The 18872-nt window shown below is 42.6% G+C and overlaps 1 protein-coding gene across 1 annotated transcript in view; it reads left to right on the top strand.

Annotated features, from left to right (window-relative positions):
• The window catches only part of obscna (obscurin, cytoskeletal calmodulin and titin-interacting RhoGEF a), a 39090-nt gene that overhangs the window by 5516 nt on the left and 14702 nt on the right, over positions 1-18872 (top strand). Inside the window, exons 13-48 of the mRNA XM_071486706.1 lie at positions 240-512; positions 600-863; positions 986-1252; positions 1633-1899; positions 2017-2286; positions 2472-2738; positions 2847-3122; positions 3564-3830; positions 4754-5020; positions 5720-5986; positions 6098-6364; positions 6524-6790; positions 6897-7163; positions 7432-7698; positions 8191-8460; positions 8642-8920; positions 9120-9377; positions 9594-9860; positions 10214-10480; positions 10702-10968; positions 11211-11477; positions 11726-11992; positions 12190-12456; positions 12639-12905; positions 13128-13394; positions 13612-13878; positions 14105-14371; positions 14493-16658; positions 16756-16822; positions 16915-17009; positions 17114-17226; positions 17334-17534; positions 17673-17755; positions 18016-18189; positions 18354-18513; positions 18630-18731. Of these exons, the coding sequence (XP_071342807.1) occupies positions 240-512; positions 600-863; positions 986-1252; positions 1633-1899; positions 2017-2286; positions 2472-2738; positions 2847-3122; positions 3564-3830; positions 4754-5020; positions 5720-5986; positions 6098-6364; positions 6524-6790; positions 6897-7163; positions 7432-7698; positions 8191-8460; positions 8642-8920; positions 9120-9377; positions 9594-9860; positions 10214-10480; positions 10702-10968; positions 11211-11477; positions 11726-11992; positions 12190-12456; positions 12639-12905; positions 13128-13394; positions 13612-13878; positions 14105-14371; positions 14493-16658; positions 16756-16822; positions 16915-17009; positions 17114-17226; positions 17334-17534; positions 17673-17755; positions 18016-18189; positions 18354-18513; positions 18630-18731 (10391 nt within the window). The remainder of the gene's footprint in view (positions 1-239; positions 513-599; positions 864-985; positions 1253-1632; positions 1900-2016; positions 2287-2471; positions 2739-2846; positions 3123-3563; positions 3831-4753; positions 5021-5719; positions 5987-6097; positions 6365-6523; positions 6791-6896; positions 7164-7431; positions 7699-8190; positions 8461-8641; positions 8921-9119; positions 9378-9593; positions 9861-10213; positions 10481-10701; positions 10969-11210; positions 11478-11725; positions 11993-12189; positions 12457-12638; positions 12906-13127; positions 13395-13611; positions 13879-14104; positions 14372-14492; positions 16659-16755; positions 16823-16914; positions 17010-17113; positions 17227-17333; positions 17535-17672; positions 17756-18015; positions 18190-18353; positions 18514-18629; positions 18732-18872) is intronic.

Genomic DNA, 18872 nt, shown 5'->3' with positions numbered 1-18872 from the left:
TATTATTCCCTTTAACTGACTGATGAATTAATTTACAAAGTAAATACTGATTCAGTAATACATGATATATAAATTGATGTGCCAGCACAACAGTTTAACCTTACTGTGGTTATAAATGCTAGTTTAATATTAATGCAGGTTTTATCATTATTGAGTACAATGCTCAGTAAAATACTAACGATGTTTATTGAGGCTTCTAGTATTTCTCTATGTGATGTGTATTGATGTCTTCCATTTAGGCCAGAAGGTGTTGATCCTAGATGAACTAGAGGATGTTGAGTGTCTAGAAGGTGACACGGTCGCATTCAGATGTCGAATCTGTCCCAGTGACTACATTGGCGTCAGATGGTACCTGGATGAGACTCTGCTGTACACCAATGAGCTCAATGAGATCCAGATGGTGCCCGGAGGCTACCACACCCTCACATTTAAGCAGCTTGCCCGCAAAGACACTGGCACCATTTCATTTGCAGCAGGGGACAAAAGGTCATACGCCTCACTGCTGGTTAGAGGTGAGGTTTTGATCAGGGTTTTAATGTGTGCTTTTTACATCATGTTTCTTTTGGCCTTCATTTGTTTTCATCTCTCTGTGTTCCCAGAGAGGCGTCCCACCATCATTAAAGCACTGGAGGACTGTGAGGCTATTGAAGGAGGTGGTTTAGTTCTGTCTTGTGTGACCTCCAAGACCTGTCACATCCTCTGGTACAAAGACGGCTGCCTGATGTGGAGCTCCTCCAGATATTTTGCCAGTCGTTCCGGCTGTGAGGCTCGACTGACAATCCGGGAGGTCTGCAACAGTGATGCTGGGGTGTACGAGTGCAGTGCTGGATCTGTTACAACTAGGGCTGTTGTAACTGTCAAAGGTATGAATAGAAATTTAAAAGTCTATTGTTCCAAGGTTTTCATTATTTACTCTGTTCTAGCACTGAATGACAAAGGTTTGTGAAAAAAATATAATGAGTAGTGGTGTTCCCTCTTTTTTTAGCCATCCCAGCAGAGTTCACTCAGCCTCTGAAAACTGTGGAGGCCAAAGAAGGAGAGACTGTGACCCTGACCTGTGAATACTCTTTGCCTGGGGTCCAGTTCCACTGGAGGAAAGGTTTCGAGAGTATCAGGCCTGGAGACAAGTACGTGATGAAACAGAGGAAGACAATCAATTCTCTAACCATTAAAAGCCTGAAGCCTGAGGACTCAGGAGAATACACCTGTCAGTGCCGAGATCACTGCACAACAGCAAGCCTCAAAGTGCATGGTGAGACCCATATAATTTATCTGTCATCACATTTTACCTAATCCTACTCAGATTTACCCAGAGGGCTTAATCTGGTTTAAGTAAGGACACTGAAGGTCAATAAAGTTTTTTTTTGTGATTGGTAACTTATACAATAATAAGGTGGAACTCACTTGGAATGATACTGATTCATTTACAGATAGAAATAAACAGCAAATGGAGCCACTTAATGGAAACATTTAAACCACAATCTAGGTTAGTTCCCATGTTGCAGCCATGGAACAGTATCACTACAGATTAGCTAGATTTACCGTATGTCTCACAATATGTCAGCATCTGAATTAGATTTGTCTATTTATTATATTGAAAATGTGTGTCACGTCACTTCTTCCTTTTTCCAGCTATTCCCATTTCTTTCGTACAACAACTGAAGAACATGCAAGCAGAGGAGGGCAACAATGTCATATTGCGCTGTGAGCTGTCCAAACCTGGAATACCAGTCGAATGGAGGAAAGGAGATGACCTGTTGAAGAATGGGGTCAAGTTCCAGATAAGGAAATGGGAAACCACACTGGAGCTTCTGATATGGAAGCCTGAGCCTCAGGACAGTGGGGTCTACAGCTGTGTGTGTGCTGATCAGATGACATCTGCCACTGTCAAAATCACTGGTAGGAAGTAATTCATCAATAGACTGATTGATGAGTTTTTAAGTCATTTTCAACAAATGAAGTTTATAATTATAAACAGTTATTTATCTAACTGTATGGTCATCTGTGACTCCCCAGCTCTTCCAGTCACCTTCAAGCAGAAGCTGAGGAATGTTCAGATTGAGGAGGGCAACCCAGCGACTCTACGCTGTGAGCTGTCTAAACATGGTCATCCTGTGGAGTGGAGGAAGAGGGGGAATGAACTCATCAGGAATGGAGAGAAATATCATATGCGGCAGAGAGACATGCTGATTGAATTGAGGATCTTTGATGTGACACTTGAAGACAGCGATATTTACACATGCATCTGTGGAAACATAGAGACCACTGCAACTCTGACTGTAAATGGTAGGTGTTTATTATTTGCAGTATTTAATTATGTTCTATTCTAAGGTTTGTTTTCTTTAGACCAGTTCAGAGAGCACTGTAATTTCAAAGAAAAACAGCATAACTATGTGTACACAGTTACTTGATGTCAAGGGCTGAAATGATTCTACTCCCTTCCATCATGTTACTTTAATGTCATCTTTTAGCCCTTCCCATCACCTTCAAGCAAAAGCTGAAGAACCTTCAAGTTGAGGAAGGACACAACATCACATTGTATTGTGAGATCTCTAAACCTGGAGTCCCAGTGGAGTGGAGGCTCACGGGAGATCTGCTGGAAGACGGAGAGAAGTACCAGATTAAACAGAGGGACTCTGCTCTGGAGTTGACCATCAGAGATGCTGTGCCGGAAGACAGTGGGGTATACACCTGTGTGTGTAGAGAGCAGAAGACAAAGGCCACTGTTAAAGTTATTGGTATGCTTAATATGTGAGATGTTTGATGACTTGTTCGCTTGCACTTTGTCAGTATTATTGCTGGCGTTCTGCTTTACATGTATAAACAGCATCTGTCTGGTCTAACAGCGGTTCCTGCCACATTCAAAGTGAGCCTGAAGAGCCAGGAGGCCGAAGAAGGGAAGAGTGTGACATTGCGCTGTGAGTTGTCAAAGAAGGGAGTCCCATTACAGTGGCTGAGAGAGGGCCAGGTGCTCTCTGAGGAGCTATCTCAAGGAAAGTATCAGATGAAAGTAGAAGGAAAGACAGCTCTGATGACCATCCTCAGTGTCAAACCAGAAGATGCAGGGAAGTACAGCTGCATCATAGGAGATGAGAAAACCACAGCTGAAATCAAAGTGAAACGTAAGTTTTACGTAAGCATGCAAAGATCAGCGAGAACCAATGAGGACACATTAAGTCTATGGCCATAAAGAGGAATTTCCTCCCTACATCTAAGATATGATTTTTTTTTTTTAAATAGACAAATGTATTTTTTTAATATTATCAATATCATCAGTCTAAAAGTAACTGTCTAGTTATAGAATAGTTTTTTGGTTGTTATTGTTTGAAGTGTTCTCAAAATTTACATTTACAAATAGACATAAAATTACAAATAGACATAAAATACGATCCAAAAGTCCAAAATCACATACCCATGGTGTAAAAATGTGAGGCTTAGCCCAATGAATCTTAAGGAGGGCTCTGCCTGAGCTTATAGAATTTAACTTACAATTCATAACTTCCATTATTTGTGAAAGCAGAGAAGCAGTGTGAGTAAAGAGATTTCTATTGTGCCTGCAACAGCACTTCCTGTGACATTCAAACGAGAGATCCAGAGCCTGGTGGTGAAGGAAGGGCAGAGTGGAGTTTTCTGCTGTGAGATCTCCAAACCTGCAGCTCCGGTGGAGTGGAGGAAAGGCAGAGTCATCCTGAAGCCTGGAGAGAAATATGAGATGAAGCAGGAGGGACGTCTCACTAAACTGGTCATCAACAACGTAGAGGAGAGCGATGCTGGGAGATACACCTGCAAGACTAAAGACAGCCAATCAACTGCTGAGCTCACCGTCCAAGGTGAGAAAGGCTCTAGTCAGAAATTGTCTCTCAAACCTTTGATTCCTGATTTTGTAAAGCATTTTTTTTTTCTCCTTTTGTAAATTTTGTTAATGTATTCAACAGAATCACCTGAGCGCAGACGTCAAAGAGGTCAGCTTCAAAATAGTACAAGAAAAACAAAATAGACCCAGTGGGTACTAGCACTGTGTGACCTCCATTATATACAGTAGTCTCACTAAACCTTGATGGAGAGTCTATTTTTGCTCATCTAGTCGTCCGTCTTGACAGCCTGATTATGGCTAAATGGTACTTTGTGAGTCATATCATATGGGATGTTCAGACAATAGTTTGTAATTTGATCCATCCAGTAGATCTGTAACTAAACTCTTACATGTAGCATTAGTGTTTTTCATGTAAGTAAAATTACATGTGATTTAACTAATCACTGATAATTGATTATAATATAATCCATTATTATAATATAATCTATAATGGATTATATTTTGATCTATTATCAGTGTCCACCGTTCGACATAAATGTAATAGTTTGATTGTGAGCATGACTTGTCTTGTAAGCATACCTGCCATGCTGCCCACATCACTGCTGTAAGATGTCAATGAAATATTTATTCTGTTCATTATTATGTTGGATGATCAGACTGTAGTTACTGTTGTTTTTTTCTTTAGTTATTTTGAAGTAGAGGAAATTAAGGGGCCTCTTTTTTTGTCCTGGTTCTCCATCAATTCTTGTTTGTTCTCTAGATTGGATCCTGGTGTAAAACGTACCATGTAAAAAACTCTCATTCAGGTAGTTTATTGGCTAATCACTAATGTGGTCATCACTTCCAACCATAGCATTTACTTGTTTAAGCTTCTCAGGAGGTTTTCACTTTTGTTGTACATATACTTAAACATTTTTCCTCGTTCTCGGTTGTTGACAGCTTTACCTCCAAGTTTCAAGCTGCCACTAGTTAACCAGGAGGTGACGGAGGGGAACAGTGTGGTTCTGCGCTGTGAGCTCAACAAACCTGCCCCATCGGTGGAGTGGAGGAGAGGAGGTGAGCTGCTGAAGAACGGAGACAAGTATCAGATGAGGAAGAAGGACCTTCAGGTGGAGATGAAGATTGTGGACCTAGGTCTGGATGACACTGGAGATTATACCTGTATATGTGGAGAAGAGAGGACAAGCTCCAGGATCATGGTGAACGGTGAGCACTGCATCCATCTCAGTAGGATGCATCTTGTTGCTTGAATGCTTTTGCGAGTGCTCAAGGAGCTCATGACCATACAGTATATCAAAAAAGTCAAATATAAACATGCTTCATGTAAATACAGCTGGCTTTATAAATTAAGAGTAAAACAGCAAGAAGTAAATCCAAAATGGACAGTGTCGGGTTACTGAGTGAACTTCTGTGTGTTTGTGTGTGTGTGCGTGTGTGTCTCTGAAATATGGAATATATCAGTACAGTAGGGTGATATAACAAGTTGTTATTGTGTTGGCACAATTGAAGTACTGTTCGGCTACATGATTTAAGAATTTTGAAGACTAATATAAATCACAAAGTTGATGATATATTTTCCATTGCACTTGCCAGAGCTTTCAAACAGTATGGTTTCTTTTGTCACCTCTTCCTTGAAAGTGTTTGCATTTCTCTGTCACTGATTTTTTGCCTGTTTGCTGACTCTGCCTGCCAATATTACAGTTATTTTTGCATAATTTCCAAAGAAAACCTTGTGATGCTGCAGGATATATAAAATGCATCAATGAAAAAAGAAGAAATTGTGATTTCATGAACTGTGTGTAATTTACTGTTACTTAGACTTATCCACCAGGAACAGAGTGACAAAACAGATATTTATCAACATGTTTTCAAGGACTTTAATGTTTCTGTCATGGTCCTCTCCAGAGCGGCCCATCAAATTCCTTCAAGAACTGAAAAATATTCAGGTGCAGGAGGGCAATGGGGTGACTCTCTGCTGTGAGCTCTCCAAACCTGACACTCCTGTGCAGTGGAGGAAAGGAGACAAGGTGTTGACCAACGGAGAGAAATACCAGATGAAGCAGAGTGGCTCCACACTGGAGCTCCTCATCAGGAAGAGCCAGCCTGAGGACAGTGGCACGTACAGCTGTGTTTGCGAAGACATAAAATCTACTGCCACCATCATCATCACTGGTTAGAGGAGTTAAACACTATGACTTTGTAACAGAATACATAAGTATGCTTTGGTAATTTGCATGTTTAATACTGTACTTTTCAATGGCTGTCTGATTCATCACTCCTCAGCCATCCCAGTGACTTTCAAGCAGAAGCTGAAGAACCAGGAAGCTGTGGAGGAGGGCAGTGTGATGCTGCGCTGTGAGCTCTCTAAGCCAGGGGTCCCAGTGGAGTGGAGGAGAGATGCTCAACTTCTGAGGGAGGGAGAAAAATATCAGATGAAGCAAGAGGGCAGGATGGCTGAGATGCTGATTAGAAATGTAACTCTCCCAGACGCCGGGGAGTACTGTTGTTTCGCAGGCACTACTGTAACTTCAGCTGACATCAAAGTAAGAGGTATGCTTCACTACACCTGATACAGATGAAAAATAACAGGGAAAGGCACTATTCATCTGGCGATTTTGTGTCTTAACCACAGTGAAATGGGATTGATATTTCATATGACGTAAACACGGCACGTGTCAAAAAATCTGCTTAATTTGTTGTTTTTCTCAGCTCTCCCTGTAACATTTAAGCAAGAAGTTAAGAATTTGGATGTGAAGGAAGGGGACAGTGGAGTTTTCTGCTGTGAGCTCTCCAAACCTGGAGCTCCAGTGGACTGGAGGAAAGGAAGAGTCATCCTCAAACCTGGATACAAATACGAGATGAAGCAGGAGGGACGTCTCACAAAACTGATCATCAACAACGTGGAGGAGAGCGATGCTGGGAAATACACCTGCAAGACCAAAGACTGCCAATCAATTGCTGAGCTCACTGTCAAGGGTAAGACAGAGATCTTACACTGAAAACATGATTGATTTAATGATTGCTATGAATTCCCTGAGCATTTTCAAAGAAAATAACCACTCCCTGGTCCCTCTCCTTGCAGCTCCTCCCGTCACGTTCAAGACGAAGTTAAGGAACCTGCAGGTGGAGGAGGAGAACAGCGTGATATTGAGCTGTGAGTTATCTAAGCCTGGCCTTGCTGTAGAGTGGAGAAAAGGAGAAGAGCTTCTGAAGAATAATTTCAAGTACCAGATTAAAAACCGAAACAGCGTCATGGAGCTGACCATCAAAAACGCACAGCTGGAAGACAGCGGAGTCTACAGCTGTATCTATGGTGATGCCAAGACTACATCCAGCGTCACCATTACATGTAAGTGTCTTTGCATTCTTTTCAGAAATTAAGAAGATGTAGGAGAAAATTTAGATTTTTTTAGATTTATACATTTGAATTTAAAAAGGAGCAAAGGTAGGGCAATATTGTCTGAAATACCCTACTCAAGCAGTGGGAACTTTCTCAGTCTCTTTCTTTTATCATTTAATGATTTGTGTCCCCTCGATGTTTTGACTGTATATATTTGCCTTTTTTATCTGCTCTCAAAACGCAACATGAACGTTAATTTTTCACCCCAATCCCACAGCTATTCCCCTCACCTTTAAAATGGGTCTGAAGAACCAGGAGGCCCGTGAAGGGGGCATCGTGACCCTTCGCTGTGAGCTGTCCAGGGCCGGGGTGCCTGTGCAGTGGTGGAAATCAGATGACCAGCTCTATCATGGTGGGAGGTATCAGATGATGCTGAGGGGGAATATAGCAGAGATGCACATCAAAAACATCCAGCCAGAGGATGTTGGAGAGTACAGCTGTGTCTTTGGAGAGCAGAGGACAACGGCTGAAGTGAATGTGAGAGGTATTTAACATGCTCCCATTTTGTGTTTCTCACACCGAGCCTACATTAACCCCTGATGTCTCAATATACAACTTATCTTGCCTTTAGTTGCACCATTTGTGTTGCTGGTGTATTTTTTGAAATCCACCTATTTTCTGTGTATATCTGTGTTCAGTGGTAACATGTTTATTTACTGGATTTCTGTTGCTCATTCACTTGCTGAGCTGCCATAAGTTGAATAGCACAATCTGTAACCCATTAAATTCTGAGCTCTGATTCTGTATGACTCTTCAGGCTAAATATAAACCCTTCATTTAAACCAGTTCCACACGAGTTGTCTGACGAAATTGCATTTACTCAACATTCACCAAACCCTGATCATAACATTTAAGTTTACTGATTAATTAGAACAGATCTTGTTTCCTCAATAAGCAAATTATCCCATTGTTTCTATGATACCTATTTAAAATTTCACTTTTTGTGACATGATATCTCCTGTCTGTCTTTTCTCAGCGGCAGCATCAGTGTTCTTTGAGAAGGAACTGGAGAACAAAGTGGTAATGGAGGGGAAATCTGTGCTGCTGTCTTGTGAAGTTTCCAGCGCCAATGTCCCTGTCACTTGGAAGAAGGACAACATTGTGGTGGAAGACGGAGGACGATACATTTTAGAGAAGAAAGGTCCCACACACTCTCTGGAGATCAAGAAACTGCATCTGGAGGATGCTGGAGAGTACTGCTGTATAACCAGAGGCAAGAAGACCACTGCCAGGCTGACTGTCAGGGGTACGTGGATACTACAGTGGAATTTCATCCCTCATTTACTGATAGATTTCACTGATTCATTTATTTTGCAAGAAATTTAGCATGAAAATAACCAACAGGCTGTTCTCAGCTAAGTTCATGTACATACATCAGATTCCATCTCTAAAAAGCCAGCTGTATCTAGCTCCTCCCTCCTCCACAGAGCGCGTGCGGATCGTTACAGAGCTGCAAGACGTAACGGTGACAGCAGGAGAGGACGCAGTGTTTGTGTGTGAGCTGAGCCACTCAGACGTGAGTGAAGGCGTCTGGTGGCTTGGTTCCAGCCCTCTGCAAAGGAACGAGATGAATCAGATGATGTGCCGGGGTCGCGAGCATCGGCTGGTCCTCAGCATGACTACACCTGAGGAGACGGGCACCGTGGCATTCGTGATCGGAGATGAGAGGACCTCTGCGTGTCTGCTAGTGGTTCCTAAGCCCAAAGGTGAGCAGAAACATGAGAGATATAGGATATAAATATATTTGGTATTAATGCCAGCTCCCACAGCTTACTGTCAGTTGTCACATAATGAATGAGGTACCCAACACTTATCAAGTACAACCTTGATGCTCCATTTATAACAAACATTGTCCTTTATTTTTGTTATTGTCATTCTAAAGTGGCATGTGATTTCAAATCCTAGTTTTATTTGAGGAAAAGCCTAAAGACGTTGTGATCATGGAGGGAGATACAGCCACTTTGTCCTGCACAATCTCTGACTTTACCTCACTGGTTACCTGGAGACGCAACCATATTCCCCTTTGCAATGGTGATAAATATGAGTTGCGTAAGGAGGGAAAAGTCAACCTACTGCTTATCCATGATGTGGAGCCCCTGGATACTGGCATTTACTCCTGTGATACAGGAGATGTACAAAGCAGTGCCAAACTTACTGTAACAGGTAAAAATGGAAGTACTGTTTCTTTTAGGAGGTTGATTGATGCTAAATTTCTGATGAACGAGATGCAGATACTATAAAATTTAGCTCAGAGGGAAAACTTTCTTCCCTTGGATGCTAATTGATGTACCTGCTATACTACTACAGCTACTACTACTATGAAATGCTCTTATGACACCAAATGTCTCCAACTCTGTTCTTTTCCTCCTGTTTTCCCAGAGCTTCCTCCATTCTTCCAGGAAGAATTGCAGAGTGTGGAGGTTGAGGAAGGAGGTTTGGCCTCTCTGTACTGTGAGCTGTCTAAACTTGGAGTGCCAGTTCAATGGAAGAAGAACAGACTGCCACTAAGGGCCAGCAGGAAGTATGAGATGAAACAAGATGGCTGCCTCCTCCAGCTGCACATCAAGGAGCTCAAACTTGAGGACAGTGGCAGCTACACATGTGAAGCAGGAAGTGCAGAGACCACTGCAACTGTGACAGTGAAAGGTGGGTGAAGTTGGATATGTACATAGGAAATTTTACTGTATCAGCAAATTCTCAGACAGAAAAGTAATGTATTTGTCATTTGATTCATTTGAATCCCGACCCAAATGTTCCCAAATGTAACTTTATCAGCACAATTTGGTGTCAGTGCTGCATGCAGTCAAGCCCACATACTAGTGTCAAATACAGTAACTTTCAGTTACTTTCCTATGATTGTCTGTACCTTTCTGAAATGCAAATACTGCATGTACTGTTATGCTAAAATAATAAGATAACAGATGACTTTTCTGTCTTTTTGTGGTGATATCTCACACACTGTAAAGATGTATAATTTTTTCTCCCGCCCTTTTCCCCAGAGCTCCCGCCGTTCTTCAAGAAAGAATTAAGACGTGTTGAGGCTGAGGAGGGAGGTGTAGTCTCCCTGTCCTGTGAGGTGTCTAAACCTGGAGCATCTGTGCAATGGAAGAAGAACAGACTGCCACTGAGAGCCAGCAGGAAGTATGAGATGAAACAAGATGGCTGCCTCCTCCAGCTGCACATCAAGGAGCTCAGACCTGAGGACAGTGGCAACTACACATGTCAAGCAGGAAGAATAGAGACCACTGCAACTGTGACAGTGAAAGGTGTGTGGATTACATGTGTGGATTACATAGCAGATGTGAGAGTGTCAGTAACATCTAAATTATAGAAAACTTTCTTATGATAATCTAAAATAATTGAAAATCAGTATAATTTGATACTATATGGAGCAAATACTACTCAGCTATCACATAAGTAGGCTATGAAAACAAGAACATAATCTCTGCTACTCATTTGGCCCCTCCGACTCTCTTGTCTTTCCCAGAGCTCCCACCCTTTTTCAAAGAGGAATTGCAGAGCGTGAAGGCAGAGGAGGGAGGTTCAGCCTCCCTGTCCTGTGAGGTGTCCAAACCTGGAGCATCTGTGCAATGGAAGAAGAACAAGCTGCCTCTAAGAGCCAGCAGGAAGTATGAGATGAAACAAGATGGTTGCCTCCTCCAGCTCCACATCAAGGAGCTCAAACCTGAGGACAGTGGCAGCTACACATGCGAAGCAGGAAGTGCAGAGACCACAGCAACTGTGACCGTGAAAGGTGGGTGAATCTGAAAAATTTTACATTATCAGCAAACTGTATCATGGAAGACAAAACACAGGTAGTTTTCAAATATTTTCTCGTGATCATCTGAACTTGCTGAAACTCTTTTCCCAGTGGAGCAAAAATCAATCATCCATCACTACTATTTTCTACATCTTATTCAGCCTGAACTTGATAATGTCTCAAATACTATTTCTGTTATGCTATAAGTTACTCCCTAAACACTTGATATTTTCCAGAGCTGCCGCCATTTTTCAAACAAGAATTGCAAAATGTGGAGGCTGAAGAGGAAGGTGCAGTCTCCCTGTCCTGTGAGGTGTCTAAACCTGGGCTGTCAGTTCAGTGGAAGAAGAACAGACTGCCACTAAGGGCCAGCAGGAAGTATGAGATAAAACAAGATGGCTGCTTCCTCCAGCTCCACATCAAGGAGCTCAAACCCGAGGACAGTGGCAGCTACACATGTGAAGCAGGAAGTGCAGAGACCACTGCGAGTGTGTCTGTGAAAGGTGTGTGAATTTGGATAATTCTGACTCTATCAGAACATTTTTGTGTTACAGTTGTATGCAGTTTATTGCACAACACTTTCCTGTTGTCTCTGATCTATCTGGTAGCCATTATGGTTATTCAACCTAATGGTAGTCTGAAAAAAACCCCATAAAAAGTGGTTACAAATTCTGTTCTGTTGAGGTTTCAAGCATTGTTCCCATGACATTAGAGATGTTTAATGTTGTTTTTTCTTGCCTATCATCCCCAGAGCTCCCTCCATTCTTCGAGAAAAACCTATTAAATGTGGAGGTTGAGGAGGGAGGTGCAGCCTCCCTGTCCTGTGAGCTGTCTAAACCTGGGCTGCCAGTGCAATGGAAGAAGAACAAGCTGCCACTAAGAGCAAACAGGAAGTATGATATGAAACAAGATGGCTGCCTCCTCCAGCTGCACATCAAGGAGCTCAAACCTGAGGACAGTGGCAGCTACACATGTGAAGCAGGAAGTGCGGAGACCACTGCAACTGTGACCGTGAAAGGTGGGTGAAGTTAGCAGTGAACAGTTTAGTGTTTAGTCTGCATGCTTTTAATCAGGTAATAAAACTGAGTGTTCATTGTAAGTTTGTCAAAAAAGTCTTTATTAACAAATACATTTGTTAGGTCTTAGGTATTCTATTGTCCAGTTCCACTTAAGATGTATAATTATTATTTTTTTACAATCCACATCTCTTTGCAGAACTCGCTCCATTCTTCAATAAAGAATTACAAAGGGTAGAGGGTGAAGAGGGAGCTACAGCCTCTCTGTCCTGTGAGGTGTCTAAACCGGGAGTGCCAGTTCAGTGGAAGAAGAACAGACTGCCACTGAGAGCGAGCAGGAAGTATGGGATGAAACAAGATGGCTGCCTTCTTCAGCTCCACATCAAGGAGCTCAAACCCGAGGACAGTGGCAGCTACACATGTGAAGCAGGAAGTGCAGAGACCACTGCAACTGTGACAGTGAAAGGTGTGTGCTTTGTTGGTGTTGTGGTGAATTTATTGAAGTTTTTAGTATTTCATCTCTTGAGCTCTTGATGATAGGAAGGTATAATTTTTCAAAATTTCAAACTACTTAGATGTGATTGTGTGAATTGTGGGATTGGCGCTGTCTCAAATAACGTTTTGGTCTGCTCTGTAACACCTACTTAGAGCTCGCTCCAATCTTCCACAAGGAATTGCAAAATGTGGAGGCTGAGGAGGGAGGTGCAGCCTCCCTGTACTGTGAGCTTTCTAAGCCTGGAGTGTCGGTGCACTGGAAGAAGAACAAGCTGCCACTGAGAGTAAACAGGAAGTACGAAATGAAACAAGATGGCTGCCTCCTCCAGCTGCACATCAAGGAGCTCAAACCTGAGGACAGTGGCAGCTACACATGTGAAGCAGGAAGAGTAGAAACCACTGCAACTGTGACTGTGAAAGGTGTGTGAATTTGGCAATGTACAAGGCAGATTTTACCATGTAAACACACAGTCAAGCCACAGAAAAGTATTGTGTTGAGTACTGTCTTGTGATTGACTGAACTTCCTGGGACTTATAATGGGTTCTAAAGCAATAACCACCCATCCACCACTAAGGGACATGTAGGTAAACACATCTGGTAAAGTCATGACATTTTCCCCTCTTTATGTCAATGTTTGACAGAGCTCCCCCCATTCTTCAAGAAGGACTTACAAAGTATGGACGCTGAGGAGGGAGATGTAGTCTCCCTGTCCTGTGAGGTGTCTAAGCCTGGGCTGTCAGTGCAATGGAAGAAGAACAAGCTGCCTCTGAGAGCCAGCAGGAAGTATGATATGAAACAAGATGGCTGCCTCCTCCAGCTGCACATCAAGGAGCTCAAACCTGAGGACAGTGGCAGCTACACATGTCAAGCAGGAAGAATAGAGACCACTGCAACTGTGACAGTGAAAGGTGTGTGGATTTGGAGATTTAAATGGCAGATGTGAGAGTGTCAGTAACATCTAAATCATAGAAAACTTTCTTATGATAATCTAAACTTATTGAAAATCAGTATAATTTGATATTATATGGAGCAAATACTACTCAGCTATCACATAAGTAGGCTATGAAAACATGAACATAATCTCTGCTACTCATTTGGCCCCTCCGACTCTCTTGTCTTTCCCAGAGCTCCCACCCTTTTTCAAAGAGGAATTGCAGAGCGTGAAGGCAGAGGAGGGAGGTTCAGCCTCCCTGTCCTGTGAGGTGTCCAAACCTGGAGCATCTGTGCAATGGAAGAAGAACAAGCTGCCTCTAAGAGCCAGCAGGAAGTATGAGATGAAACAAGATGGTTGCCTCCTCCAGCTCCACATCAAGGAGCTCAAACCTGAGGACAGTGGCAGCTACACATGCGAAGCAGGAAGTGCAGAGACCACAGCAACTGTGACCGTGAAAGGTGGGTGTGGGCATGTGGGTGTTGTGGGCATATACATGGGAAATTTCATTGCATCATCTCTGAAATTATCACTCACAGGAGGATATACCTTTTCAAATATTTACATGGTTGTATGAAATCACTGTATTTTCCATTGTAACAAACCCTACCTGTCAGATACGTACATCATGTAAGCTAAATCAGTGTCTCAAATAACGTTTTGGTCTGTTCTGCTCCACCTTCTTAGAGCTCGCTCCATTCTTCAAGAAAGAATTACAAAATGTGGAAGCTGTGGAGGGAGGTGCAGCCTCACTGTCCTGTGAGCTGTCTAAGCCTGGAGTGTCGGTGCACTGGAAGAAGAACAAGCTGCCACTGAGAGCAAACAGGAAGTATGAAATGAAACAAGATGGCTGCCTCCTCCAGCTGCACATCAAGGAGCTCAAACCTGAGGACAGTGGCAGCTACACATGTGAAGCAGGAAGTGCGGAGACCACTGCAACTGTGACCGTGAAAGGTGGGTGAATCTTGATACCTGATTTGTAAAGAACACCATGAGTTTATTCATTTTCTTTTTCGTTCAACATCCACAACACATAAATGAATTGTCAACATTTGTTTCTCGTTCTCTTGCCTAGTGTTACAATCTGCTCCATCAAATGCAGAGCCTCCCACAATATTACCTCGAGTAAAGGGCACTGTTTCCAAAACCTCTCCTACTCCAGAGAATGAGAAGCCCAGCCTCCCAGAGGCCAAACCTGTTCCTCCAGAGCCCAAAAAGAGATCTTATAGGAAAGCATCTATTACAAGTTCAGAAAAAGATGTAGAGCCAATATTGGACCTAAAACAGTCGATGCTGAACGAGAATAATGAAGACCAGAAGGGAATCCAGCCTGCGAAGCCTGTGGAGAAAGACTTTGATGGTGTGCAGAGTGTAACACAATTGGAGAAGAATAAAAAGAAAGACAGTGAGGTGTTCAAGAAAACTGATGACTCAGTGAGATTACTGGAGAAGGATGACAGGATTGACAGGAAGGTCAAAGAACCAGGTAGGACTTTGGAAGCAGAAAATGAAGTTTTCCTGGAGAAGCGACAACCAGGGAGGACTTTGGAGGAATTAGTTAAAGCTGATCCTAAAGTAAGTCAGTCAGAGAGGATTCTGGGGGATACTGTGGCTGAACAAAAGAGCTTAAAACAAGCAGGAAAGCCCTCAGAGGAAACAAGTGAAGTCCAGAAGGTGAAACATCCAGGAATGCTCCTACAGAAGAACAGTGAGGATGAAAAATGGCCTGTGGAAGAACTAGAAAAGTCAAGTGGAACAGAAACAATAAAGGAACATGTGAAGTCTACAATAAAGGAAGGTGCAGTAGACAAGACAGAAGAGGAGCCTTTGAAACCACCAGTAAGGTCTAAAGGAAAGACGACAGAAAAACAGCCAATCAAGTATATTTTAAAAGAAAGTGAGGAGCTAATTCCTCAAGCATTAAAGACCACAGTAAATGGCTCTGATGAAGACCATAAACAGAGAGGCTGTGTGAAACAAGTGTCCACAGAGGCAGAGAGAGAGAAAAAGCCACTGAAGCAAGTGCCATCAGTAGAACAACCAAAGCCTTCAGAAAGAGAGGCTGAATTCGCTCCCCCAAAACCACCTGTGAGGATAAAAGGCAAAGCAAAGGTGGGGACGGAAAGACAATTATCAAGGGACACAGAGACGGATCAAGAAGGACAAGAGGCGACAGGAGGTGTGGTGAAAACAACAGATGATCAGCCAGTAAAACAGTCAATAAGATCTGTGGTAAAAGAGGATAAGGAGAAAGCCAGATTTGAGAGGAAACAGTCAGTGACAACAGACAGTGAGATAGCTGAGGAAATAAGGCAGCCTGCGAAAGCTGCAGAGACAGACGCACAAACCAGACTGCCGATCAAACAACCAGTCAAACCCATGAGAAAAGAATCTGAAGTTGACCAGGAACTTAAACTGGCAGTCGAGCCAATGAGAAGGACGGAAGAAAAGCAGACGATGATAGAAGATGTTCCTCTTCTCTATATTTCTGAAGATGAAACTTTCTCAGAGGCTTTGACCGACTTACCAGTGAAGGTCCATCCCAGTGGCTCTTGTGTTGAGGGATCAACTCAACCCTCTGGTCTTCCACCAGAGATTGACATCAGCACTGAGGATGAACCACAGATGCAACAGGCTGCAGTCAGGATCCAGGCTGCCTTTAAAGGCTACAAAACCCGCAAAGACATGCGACCTGTTTTCAAAGAGGTGTTTAAGAACCAGAGTGCAGATCTTCATGGTACAATCACTCTGATGTGTGTTGTAGAAGGAAATCCCAGCACAGTGCGCTGGCTGAAAAATGGCCAACAAATCACTAATGACCATCGCTGTCGTATTGAGACTGCAGAGAACGGTGTGTGCACACTGGTGGTCAAAAACCTGACCGCCAATGACAGTGGAATCTATACCTGTGAGGTGGTGAATAAGTTTGGTGTGACCTCCTACAATGGAAACATAACAGTAGTAAAGCCTCAGCAGTCTGCTCCGACAGCCCAGAAGCCTGTGCACCCACCTCTTGCGGCCATAACTCCTCTGCAACTTGCCCCTCAAAGGCCTGAGGACCAGACCAAACCACAGAACCTGCCTCAGACTCAGGCACAGAGAGCCGCTTCAGCTACAGATTCTGCAAACTATGTAGAAAGTGTGAGCGTCTCTCTGTGGGAGGCCTACAACCTGACGGAGCAGGCTGCACCGACGAGTCTGCAAGAGAGGAGAGGATCATCACTCATTGCCGCCAGCTCCAGTGAGTAACTCGCTTATACCCTGGGTGTAATGACAAAAAGTATGGATTTGCTTGGCCGTATATTTACAGTATACATATGATTTTCTGCTTTCAACAGTGTCAAGTCCCAGTGATTATGACACAGCTCCTGATATAGTGGAACCTGTTGAAGCTGCTGTTCCAAGGTCAGAGTGCAGAAGAAAAGATTTGTTATCTGAATTTCTTTGCTAAATTGTGTTCATAAAAATATTCAAGATATATTTTTATACTGTCACAGGGAAGTACCAAAACCAGAAGACCAAGTATCTGCAAAGGATGATAAAGATGAGACAGCTGCTCCACAACCACCTAAGAAACTATTAAAGGTCAAAGGTAAGCTATGCTCATTTTGTTCATTGTTGTTTTTCCACCTCTCCATTACTACTTTTTTAGTTTGCTGTCAGGAAAACTAGAGCTGTCTCCTCTACAATCTGTAGGGGCTCATGAAGGCAGAATGAGGACACCATCTCCAAAGCACCATCGTGCCCACACACCCTTAGCTAGTACTGTCTCTGGATCAGAGTCAGAAGGGGAAGAGGATAGCAGAGAGGTACTTTTTGCGTATTTTGCTATACTCTAATCTGACAAAGTAACATTGTACATTTAATTGTTTATGCCATAAATTCTGTAATATATTTGGGTTTTCTTCTCCCTCAGACATTTGAAATGTATGTGGCTCGAGCTGACTGCAGTCCTAACAGTGGAAATAAAGACAGTTTTATTCTGAAGGAGGGCCAGTTTGTAGAGGTCCTGGATTCTGTTCATCCTGACAGATGGCTGGTGAGGACCAAGCCAACCAAAACCAACCCTGCTCGACAGGGATGGCTGTGTCCAGCCTACCTGGAAAAGAAGAGAAAGGTAGGATGTGCTCCAGTGCGGAGTAAACATGTTACGTTAACCCGCAATTTTATGCTGTTAACAGAGACGTTAAATTCATTATGTAATGAAAAATGAAAAGACTTTTAATAATAAATACATAACTGTCATTTTGAACAGGAGACCTTCCCACAAATGAGAGCACCTCAAGAGGATCTTGATGGAATAGGGTCTACAGGAGAGGAGTACAGGAGAGCTCTGAGGTCTGTTGTTCTGCAATTATATGCTGACATTTAAAAAAAAACTGTGAATAATGTCACTAGGCACTTTTGATTTAGGAGCAATTCAATTTTATCAAAATTTTAAAATTTAATTTAAATTTATCGTTATTGGTTACATGTGTTATGGATATTTTATGATGATGGAGAATGTATTTGTTCTAATTACAAATTTCAGAGGCAAACTCCAAAAGCATATACTGCTGAGTCATGTCCAGTCTGAATTAAAGTCCCTCTTTCTTTAGCCAACTGATCCAAGGCCTGATAGATGGAGAGGAAGAGTTTGTGAAGGAGATGAAGATGTTCACCTCTCACCAGCTAAATTATCTGGACTCCAGTCGCCACATCCCCATTAACATCCTCAACCAGACAGAGATCATTTTCAGGAATATCAAGGACATCGTCTTTCTGCATGAGAGGTAAAAAAGTATAAAAGTATAAAAAAAGTATTATACTTCTACTATATTGTATGTAATTCATTCATTGTTTTCTCAATCCTTATTTCTTGATTTTGATGTTTCCTGGTGTCCTTATGCAGAGTGACCTTTTCTTCTGACGCCGCCTCTCACTTCTCTAATTCCAGGTCTGTCCTTCCCGGTCTGAGAGGCTGTGCCACAGACGATGATGTGGCCATGCATCTGATCAAGCACACTGAAGAGTTTGAGAAGTATCTTCACTACATGGTGGGACAAGCACAAGCAGAAGCCTGCGTCACTGACAAGGCTACCCAACAATATTTCAAAGTATTCACAAAATCTGTTTGGATTTGAGCATAAGCCTTTAACAGAGAAATTGTGCTGAATTGCAGCATTGATGCACTGATCTAATGTTCTTTAATATGTTGCTCATTACACTTCAGGAGATAGAAGAATCTGGTAAGCCTGATACACCTGTCATGGATGTCCTTACCTTCCTCCAGCGACCAGCGGAGAGGATTCAAACCTACCAGGCTTTACTGAAGGTCAGCATACAGTTTCATTCAGAAATATTTGTGCAAATTCATAGACTAAATAATGTAAAGTTGTTTCTTTATCTTGCCACTCACAATCAAACAGGAGTATTGTAGAGAAATAGGGATATTTGTATCTCAGATATTTATTTC

The sequence above is a fragment of the Trachinotus anak genome, unplaced genomic scaffold, assembly GCF_046630095.1.
Source record: "Trachinotus anak isolate AG129_WGS33_773 ecotype Australia unplaced genomic scaffold, CSIRO_AGI_Tana_v1 ptg000010l, whole genome shotgun sequence".
Lineage (NCBI taxonomy): Eukaryota > Metazoa > Chordata > Actinopteri > Carangiformes > Carangidae > Trachinotus > Trachinotus anak.
This window is presented reverse-complemented; position numbering and strand designations above follow the sequence as displayed.